This window comes from Crocodylus porosus, unplaced genomic scaffold (genome assembly GCF_001723895.1).
Source record: "Crocodylus porosus isolate Cpor-Errol unplaced genomic scaffold, CroPor_comp1, whole genome shotgun sequence".
Taxonomy (NCBI): Eukaryota; Metazoa; Chordata; order Crocodylia; family Crocodylidae; genus Crocodylus; species Crocodylus porosus.
The window spans coordinates 84,648,351-84,658,783 of NW_017728906.1; the positions used below are offsets into that span (position 1 = coordinate 84,648,351).

General features: G+C 40.8%; 1 protein-coding gene across 3 annotated transcripts in view; it reads right to left on the reverse strand.

Moving 5' to 3' along the window:
* Positions 1–2,358: 2,358 nt before the first annotated feature.
* The window catches only part of LOC109306189 (lysozyme g-like), a 21,608-nt gene continuing 13,533 nt past the window's right edge, over positions 2,359–10,433 (reverse strand). Inside the window, exons 1-6 of one of the 3 annotated variants that reach the window (XM_019529483.1) lie at positions 6,252–6,291; positions 6,006–6,048; positions 5,555–5,644; positions 4,492–4,688; positions 3,280–3,418; positions 2,359–2,704 (exon numbers count right to left, since the gene is read on the reverse strand). In XM_019529483.1, coding sequence (XP_019385028.1) covers positions 2,571–2,704; positions 3,280–3,418; positions 4,492–4,688; positions 5,555–5,644; positions 6,006–6,012 — 567 coding nt within the window. In that variant the 5' untranslated portion in view covers positions 6,013–6,048; positions 6,252–6,291 and the 3' untranslated portion in view covers positions 2,359–2,570. The other 2 variants (XM_019529482.1, XM_019529481.1) reach the window with 2 other exon arrangements.

A 10,433-nucleotide genomic window follows, 5' to 3' on the forward strand; every position in this document is an offset into this window, starting at 1 on the left:
GCCCAGGAGGGGAAGGATAAAATACCAGCTGAGAATTTCCTCAGGGGTTCGGAGTAATCTGAGTCTTTTTGGCTCTGCTCTGACCCTATTTGCAAATACACCTTTTGTGCTGCTAATAAGTGTGTGTCTGAGAATTTTTTGCGAGCCTCCAAAGAAACGAACCGCTTTTTGCATCAAAAACACCATGCCAATGTTTTGTATGTTTTAAATTCTCAAGTTAGATCCATTTATTTCCTGTTTCATAGCAAAAGAATAGAGAATATGACTCTTGCCTGTATACATTATTTCTGGGTCAGCCTCAGAAAGTTTATTGTAGTAAAAATGTCATAACCAAAGTCCAAATCCAACTAACTGTTTTTTGCCAGCTTGCGATGAGAGTGATGCATTAATATTTCACACAAATGTATTCAGAGTAACCATGCCTTTAGGTTTACAGATGTTTACTGAACCGTTAAGGGACGGTCTACACTGCTTCCGTGGTACTCCTATACAACTTAAAGGAAACACATTTTTAATTGTTTGACAATGTAAATATTAAGTTTAGGTACATTTAAGGCTCTTTTGGACTGAGATGCAATGCTCCTGAGCAGACCACAAAGGGCACAACTGTTCACCCCTGCCACACCGCAACAGGAGGCAGCAAACTACATTAAGGTCATCTGTCCTGCCTGACCCAAACAAGCCAGAGAGCTCAAGAGCAGCAGCAGGGATGCCTTCTGCACAACTCTACTGCCTCATTTCCAGATTTGAAAGCTGAGAGCGGAGGGGCTGGGGGCCACAGCTGGCAGCACTCAGTGGCCATGGCGGGACCTATGTGACACTAACCACAGGGCCTGGGGCAGTTGTGCCAATTCGCATCCCAACCCCAGGGATGGCCCTGAACATGTAGACACACACATACAGACAGGAACTGCCCAACAGATAAGTGTGGAGGGGAGTGTGGGGAGAGGGAAGGGATGGAGTGGGGGCAGATTGAGACCCCCATGGTAAGAGAGGGAGTGGGGCGGGGGCTGGGGAAGATTGTGGGACAGCTGGGGGTGGCTTGTCAAGGGGTGTAGAGGGGCGCGGCTCCCCACTGCTGTGCACGCCCCGGGGGAGGCTTGCGGGGTATGTGTATCCCAGATTTGTGCATGGGATGGAGGTGGGCTGTCCTCTGCAGGTTGGAGCCCTGTGCCTCACTGCCTTTGCCCCAGGAGCCGCACAGTAGCTGAGCATCCCCTGCCTGTGTGGTGGTGGGAGGCAGAACACGGACCACTGCCAGGAGATACTGTCCTCCTGAGTACTCACCGTACATAGCTGTGGTAGTTTTTTAGGGCATAACAAGATTAAGAGAGCAATAGATGCAAATTATTTGTAAAGAAGGATTTCACAAGATGTTTGAGAGAACACATTCTTTGCCTAGGAGAAGAAATGGAAGTAGTATAAACTCCATTTCTGTGCTGTTGCTTCCTTTGGTAGTTGGTACTCTGGACGTTGTTAAAATTGTAGTAAACTACATGGGATTTTTAATAGAATAAAGAATAGTACTGTTCACAGGATGCACATTAGCACATCTTTACTTTACCAGTGATCTTTATTTTTTTCAGCCTTAGCCCCCAAATCATACTTCCCTTTGCTCTTGCTCCTCCTCTTTCTCAAGCCACATTCATTCCCCTCCTTGTGACTTCAAATAGTTTAAAAATATCTTGGCTGTTTCAGCCGAGAAACCCAAAATGTTATAATGCACAATCATGTGCAGTTTTTCTTTTGAAGTTCATTGTATAGAAAGATAGTGTTTTAAAAAATATAAATAATTTTACATGTATTTACATGCCCTTATTTCAACTTATGTATTGAGGATTTCTCAAGTATATGCATTTTCAGTAAGTATGTTTGTTGCAACAATGTGTGTTTGATAACCCTTAAAGTTGCAAAGAACCTAAAACCAATTATTTTTTTAAAGAAAGTATTTCCCTGGCCCTCAATAAAACAAGCTACTTGGAATCATTTTTGGCTCATATTACCAAAAATTGAGAACAGTTGCTTTGGGAAGATATAATTTGAGTCAGTAGTACAGATTCTTTTTAAAGGTTGCTTTTTTTATATATTCCTGTTTAAAGCAAGTGCAAGACTGATGTAATGATTAGTAAAGTAGTGAATATCAAAATGTGTGAATGCCCGAATTTGAGTAATTATGTAGTTTTGTTCTTGTAGCCCAGGCCTTTCCAATTTTGTTTGGATTGCTATTCTTGCGGCATTATTTTTTCTTTTGCAGCATTGTGCACTAGTATATGAAAAGCTGAAAGCTAATATGACTATGTACACTGTTTAATCCAAGTGAAGCACACACAAAAAAGAAAAAAAATAGCAGAAATGAAATTGGAGATAAGACTTCCAGTTTTAATGACCTCTGGTACTATCACTAATACATAACTAAAATTTTAAACTCAGTTTAATCTAAACTAAAAGAGAGCCCCTTGAAGCCTGTAACATTTTCCCCCCTTTTTCAGTATTTCTGTTGGAAATCCAAGTACTAGTCACTATTTGACTCAGTTTGCTTTTAAAATACAATCTCTATACAACCAGCATTCTCAGTATCCATTTCTCTTATAAAATTTGGCTCTTGCAACAACGTCATTGGCATAGTCATTCTTAGTTGTGCCAATGTCCATTCTCTCATAGCTCTGAACGTTCTTAGGCCCTGCATTATAGGCTGAAATCCCACCTGAAAGTAAAACAAAACATATACTTATGAGAAACTTTTTCTTTTGTAAGAAAACAAGAACAATTTCACTTTTGAAGTTCCTTCCTTTAGTGCGCAACTCTTTTGAGCATATCTAATATTACATACAGGACTTATTTTTATTAAGTGTCATTGTCTGTGAAGAAAGCTATATATAAAATATGCTCTTCACCATTTTTTACTGAAAAACAGTAAATATGATTTGGGTTTATTTATGTGCAAATTTGACATGAACTCATGCACCAGATCCAGCTGCTGGTCCTGGGTCATCCAGCTCATGGGGCTCCCTGCATGGAACCCCACGAGCTGTGGTTGTGAATGCTAGATCAGGAGCACAGGGTGACGTGGGGCCCCAATTGCAGCACACGGGGCCAGGCAGAGGTGGTATAGAGCCCCGATCCTGGCTTGAAGAGCCAGGCAGAGGCAGCACAGGGCCCAGTCCAACCTGTGTACCACCCCTGCTCTACTCATGTGGCCTGTGGAGCTAAGACAAACGCTACCAAACTAAGGAATGGGATTTTGTTGCATGAAGTATTTTGGAGCCAATAGTTTTGTACCTTTTAGCTGTTGTTCTCTTGTCCATTGTGGAAATTTCTTCTGGATCTCTTTTATCATCCCACACAAAATCTCTGTACCTTGCATAATATGCTCTTCACTGTCCCACGTACCAACAATTTCATGGTGTCGTTTATCAACCTAGAAGAGTAAAGCAAGAATATCCTGGCACCAAAAGGATTTTTTTTCAAGGGTTCTTTATGGATTTTAAGGGTGTATGGGCTGTGTTCATTTTTACTTTTCTCTGTGGGCCATGTTTTCACTTCTTTTTCCTGCAGTCACGGAATTGGCTGATGTGCAGAGAGATAAGGGTGAGTCTGAAGCACTGGCACGTTGTGTAAAAGATTGTCGGAATGTGGGCAGGGCCTGTTTGGGAATCCTGCTGATGGGGGTAAAATGTGACCAATGGAGTAGGACATGAATACAGAAATGAGCTCTGGTTTTCCCTGCCTTTTTGCCAGCGGCATTTTGCAGTGCATGGGGAAGAACTTGTCTAAACACACTTTTAACGTAGCTGCTGCCTGAGCCTCTGAGCTTAGTGAACCATTTCTGGTAAGGTACTGTACTCTGAAGCAGGAACAACAATAAATCAGATCCTTTCCTTTCTAGGCAAACCAATGCATTCTAGGAAGCAGACAGTAGCTGTAATGCAGTGCATTATCTCCAGGCTCTTGTTCGCAACCTGGATTCCCCCTGCTATACTGGGGATTGAGAATAACATCAGATTTACACCTGCCAAGGGGCACTCCACAGACTGGTTGTCCTTGAGGGGCATTAGTCCCTTTAGGCAGCCAAAGCAACATGAACTATTGTACGGTAAAAGAAAATCTAGTTTAATTTATTTCACTTAAATGCCAAACCATACAACACAAAAATGTGGAATGTGGCACTATTAACTTACCTTATGCTGTACTTCATCTTCTCCAACACTTTGTCTCTAGGCTGTACCACAAGCAAGGATCGACTTCTGTGTCTGGAAAGTGACTAACCCATTCAGGTTGCCACTTACAATGGTCAGGTCACTATTTATAGTTCTTATGGGGAGGAATTAGCCAGACATGCTGTTTTGGGGCATGTTAATACAAAAGGCTAAATCTTTGCTCAAGTTTTTGGCACCAGGGTGGAGATGACCCCCAAAGCAAAATCCTTATAATTTGTTATGGTTTTTTCTGACACAAAAGAGATGGTTGCAGTTTTTGAGTGCTGATAAATACCTGCATTAAACCAAATCCGTTTCCTCTGTCACCCCAGCCGTCCTTCAGGACTATTCCACCATGAGACTCTCGGGAGATGATAGCAGCAATCAGAGCTGGATCTACACCCAGTTTTTTACCAACGTTCTTAATCTTGGTTTCATATTTTTGCAGATTCTTTAAATCTCTTTCAGCAATCTTTTCTGAAGCAGTTACTCCTGTAGTAAATGTAAATGCCATTTTTTTTGTTTCAAAGAAGTTGGGAGGTGTTCCTCCAAAAGACAATATGGCTACATTTAACATTTAAAAACCCTTATAGATCTATCTAATCTATATAGATAGAATTAGTAATTAATCAGCATCCATCCATGGCTGAAAGAAGTGCCTAAATCTAGGCATAATGATAAATTAATTCTAGAATATAGGAATTTCAAATGGAGACAGCAGTGTTTTGGCAGGGGTAGCCAACCTGTGGCATAAGTGCCACAAATAGCATGCATGAGATCAGGGAGAGGACAAGCAGCACAGCAGCAGATAGGATAGGAGGAAGAAAGCAAGGAAGAAGATTGGGCAGGGACACAGTAGGGAACAAAAAAGCAGAATGGCAGAGCAGGCAGAGGAAGGGTATTGGAGTGGCATGCAAGGAGGGTTCAAGGCTAATTTGTGGCATGGCTGCTTACCATCCCCCATTCTATATAACATGGTGATCTTAGAGATAAGCAGGAATTGTCTTCACTCCAAACTTTTATGCTACAAAAGGTTTAATTCCCTTTGTCGTAGACATATTTGGGAGGCAATGCACAGAAATAATAGCTCAGAGTACAGGGGACTCTCTCAAAGAACAAGTGAAAAGACTGCTGCATTTGGAATTTGGTCCCTAAGACTTCGGGTATTTCTCAGATTGTTCTGAAGACTCCCCAGAACGCCTCAAGAGCACCTTTTTTGTAAATACAATGGAAATGAATTGTACAAATCAGTTTGATTTGTTGAAGGGAAAAGAAACATCTCTCAGGAATAATTAAAAGTTAAACATATTTATTTATAATATGCATTTACCAGTGCTCTAAAGCCAAATAATGCCTACCTCCATAGCTTAGACCTTCTTGTTTTCCAGTTTCAATGGAAGCCCCAGTTGTATCAACATCCATTAATTTACCGTAGTGTTCAGAAAGGTCTAAGTGGAAGCATGGATTAGAAACAATAGATTATAAATATCATGAATATATTCTGAGTTATATCTGTGACTCACACTTATCATTGATGGGAAACTTGTAATTAGGCAATATTTATGTGCTTATCCATGCTAGAAGGTGCCTTACCTATCAGCAAATTCAATGTGAGGCATTATAATGTAATTTATTTGTAATTTACCCAACTATACCTATGGACTAAGCAAACCATTTCAGAATATGATTAAAATACCCATATGCACAAACACAATTCTTCATGAACAATGCTAAATTTAACTCAGTAAATTAATGGGAGACAGATCTCTTGTTCCAGTGCTACAAAATTGTTAGACAAATATGAAATACCTGACATGGTTGCTTGATGATCTGCGTTTTTCTGTTCCTGGGTCTCCTAAAGAAACAATCATGCAGTTTTAGTTTCAATATGAGTAATCTGCCCAAACAAATCAGTTCACTTCCCCAAACACTGTCTATTTTTAACATTAAACAACAATACACTTTACTACTTGCTGTTCAGCTCATCCAGAGAAATAAAATGAGATTTGTGCTCTAAAACTATGATTGTTATTTATCTACTTTTAGTTGAGTACTTTCCTGCAATCTTAACAGTTCAGAATTAGGAGGAGCTTGACACAAGCTACCTACTCTCTTCAGGGGTTGGAAGTTACAGGGGGAAACAGGAAATTGAATTTATGCAGAATGGATTTTGCCGAGTAAGCCATGTGAAACAATATCATTGTAAACAATTGCAACCACTCAGCACTTGGATGTGCAGAGAAATTTACCTCCCCCCTGCCAGCTACACTTCTGCTATTAGTAGAAACAATGAAGATTAATACACAAATCCAGACTAGGATACAGGGTGTTTAAAAAACTCTGTAACTCTTTGCTAACAAGTAAAAAGTTAACTGCATGGTTGGACAAACCTATTGTTTTTAGTACTGTACTTATTTGCAGGGACTGTGGTTTTCTCTGATAAAAAAAAAATCCCCAATTTTTGGATTCAAAAAGTAACCCCAAACCGACATTTTTCTGTGATTAAAATAAAACACCACTACATATATATATTTATATAGCATAAACCAATTTAAAAAGTAACCCAAAATCACATTTTTCTGTGATTAAAATGAAACACCACTATATCTATCTATCTATCTATCTATCTATCTTAAGATAGATAGATAGATAGATAGATGCACCAAGTGGTGTTTCATTGTAAATTTTGGCTTACTTTTTAATCCAAAAATTGTGGATTTTTTTTAACAGAGAAAACCAGAATTCCTGATGATAAGGAAGCAGGAATGTGGGCCATCAGTAGTCATCTTCTATTGTATCTTAACATTACCAATCCCATCTTTCCTCTATAAGCCACATCCATTCTATTTTTCTGCTCCTTGGAGCTGCATAAATGATGACAAATGTGACCTTTAGACATGTTTCCGTGTGGGTTTTTTTTAAACTTATTTGCAATCTTGGTTGTGGATTCCAGTGTACATAGGTTCCTATAAGTTTTGGTTGCTGGTGCTGGTATGGATATATATATAAAATGTGATTTTTGATTGTTATGCATGGTCTCCATATTATTTAAAATCCGAAATTTGGTCTGGGTAAGTAAATGTATTTCACCATCACCAAACTTGGATGTCATGGAAAACAAAGTCTAAAATATTACAAATATGCAGGGATCTTGGTTTTGTCTGATAAAAAGAAGTCCCCAGTTTTCAGGTTAAAAAAGTAAACCAAAATCCACATTTTTCCTTGTTTAAAATGAAACACTGCTAATATATACAGATATAAGTAAACACACAAACACATACACACGCCACTAATATATATATATATTATGCTGTATCACATTCTGATCTATTAAAATGAAACACCACTGATATATTTACATATATATATATATGCACACCACATATATATAATTAGTGGTGTTTCATTTTAATCACAGAAAAATGTGGATTTTGGCTTACTTTTTCTAACCCAAAAATTGGGGACTTTTTTTATCAGAGAAAACCAGGATCCCTGCTTATCATCATAGGAAGAATTCTATGGTAATATCATATGCTGTTTCCCTGGCAAAATAATAGGTGTGGCAAATTAGCTGTCTTTATACCTCCTCTGAAATACTCTACATCTAAACCTTTTGGTCTCACTTGCATGCTTCCAGAAAACCTTCAACTCATTGTGGGAGATATGCCCCCTAAATCTGCACATAACAAAGAAAGAGACATAATAATTAAAATATTAACAACAGTAGCAAGGAAATGCACCACTCTATCATAGCTCATAGTTGAAATTCCAGTTTAAGTAATACAAGTTACAGTGAAGGCTGCAGCTCAGCTCTGATGGGCCAGAGGCGGCTTTAGAGAGCTGTGGATTAAAGCCCATATAGGCTAATTTCCCATGTACAAAATACAGCAGTGACCTTGTTGATGCTCATATTATAGCCAGAAGCTTCAATTTTTTATTTGGTGTTAGAATAAAGAACACCTGCGGCCTTAAAAATAAAATAAATAATACTGCAAAATGTCACCTTATACCTAACCCCCCAGGAGGTCAGCTCCATGTTCCATTGGGACTACATGTGAGCTGTATCACATTATGATCTATGCCAGCATGTCAGAATGAAAGGGGTAGTGTCCCTTTGGGAGACTTAAAATGTCAAAAAATTGCTTCTGTACTAAATTACCTCTTTCACATGCTATTAATCAGGCATTCAGCATCACATAATTTTATATTAGGCTAATTTTAATTTTTCCCCCTTCGTCTTTCATAAATGCTACATGAAGCCCTCTAAAGTGTGGTTCTACCTTGAGAATGATTATGTAAAAATGTCTCTTTATTAAATATAACTGCACTTGCTGACCTCAGTGATAAGTGTGGTAATTTGGGGTTTTAGCCTCCATTATACCTGTAGCATTAACACTGCTAGGAGAATAATCTGATGCTTCTTTTTTATGATTATTCCTATCAGTCAGTTATGCCTGTGTAATCTCATTAAAGAATAACAACTTGTATTGGTGTTACTGGGAGCATAATGTGAAGTTACAGTGCTCATGTGTAACTGAAGGCCTAATTTTGCCAGCAGATCCCCTCATATTGCTAGTGAAGTATGAAAGAGAAAAGGAAGAAACTTAATTCAGCTACATCAAGTTTATAGGAGCAAGGAATTAAGCAACTCTAACAAAAATGTAGACAATAAATTTGAAATACCTAGCTGGGGTTTTTCAGAGTCAAACTAGGAATGTCTACATGTGCTATTCTTGTGCATGAATAAACTGCAGAGCTTATTGCTCTGGAGTTTATTGCTCCTGGGCATGCCATTTAAATGTGCACCTGGGAGCAATTAACTCCAAAGCAATAAGCTCCACAGTTTATTCATGCACAGCATGTGAAGCCTGCTTTGAGCAGCCCTGGCTTGCAAGGGATCCTGGGGGTCAGCCTGCCAGCCTAGGGCTGGTCCCCCTCACCCAATGTGCTGTGGGGCGGCTGTCTAGGAAATGAGGGAGCTTCAGTGTGGGACTAGCCACAGACAGCCCCTGCAATGAAGCAACCCTCATGCCCAGCCAGCCCCTCCAGCATCTACACATGTGCTGCTGTGGAGTTTTTTACTCCGCAGCAGAATAGTACTTGAATTTACAAGTACTATCCTTCTGTGGAGTAAATTAGATTGGTTTACTTCAGCCTAATAGGGGCACACACATAGGTAGAGGGATAAAACATTATTTGGGCTACCCCTCCAGCAGGTAAATCTGTGTGGGAAGGGGCAGGGGAAGGGGGAAGGGCCATGGGGGGTGGGGCACAGACAGGAGCAGGGGCTGGAGTGAGTGGGCCTCTGGTTAGGCTGGGTGGTGGGATAAGTGGGCCCAGGGGCATGTGCCCCCCTGATTTGTACGCAGGGCAGAGGTGGCTGCTGCTGCATTCTGAGCTTTGTGCCTTGCTGCCCTGAGAGCCATGTGATGCTGTGTGATTCCTGTTGCTGCGTTGGCAGGGGGTGTGGTGCAGCCCAGAAGCAGCTGGCACTTGGCGTCGGCTGCTCCTGGGACTAATTTATGCTTCTGGGACTAATTTATGCTCCTGGGATTAATTTATGTTTCTACCTATTTACTTCTAATGACTAATGGACAGTCTGGCTGCATCCAGACAACCATGGACATTTGGTTCCCCGGGGACAAGTAGTGCTGATGCAAGTGGTTCCTGGTGTACTCGTTCCCAGGAAATGCCCATGTCATGCATATTTTGGAACATAGTAAGGTACTAGATGGGGTAGGGAAGGCTGGGGCCAGCACTGGGCTGGCCCCAACAGTCTTACCTGGGGTCCTGGGGGCCTCCTGGGGATGCAGCTGTGGCAATTCTGCTGCATGGAGCCTGGCTGGCAGCCAGAGCATGGCTCCGAGTGGCCCAGCTCTGCTTTTGAGCAGTGTATGTTGCCTGTGTATGTGCTGCTTCACTTTTTTTTCCCATGGGTTTTTTTGACCCCTGGATATACATGTGTGCTGGTATTAGGGTTAGTAAATAATTAAGTTCCCCAGAAAATAGTACTGCTAGGGATGGTATTATCCTACAGCAGAGTAACTGTGTTAGGGAGCTTCTGGAGGGGTTGGACGTATTCAAATCAGCCGGCCCGGATGATCTCCACCCTAGAGTTCTAAAGGAACTGGCCGAGGTCATTGCAAGTCCCCTGGCACTCGTGGTGCTCTGGTGAGGTACCAGAGGACTGGAAGAGGGCCAACATGGTCCCCATCTTCAAAAAAGGCAGGAAGGAGG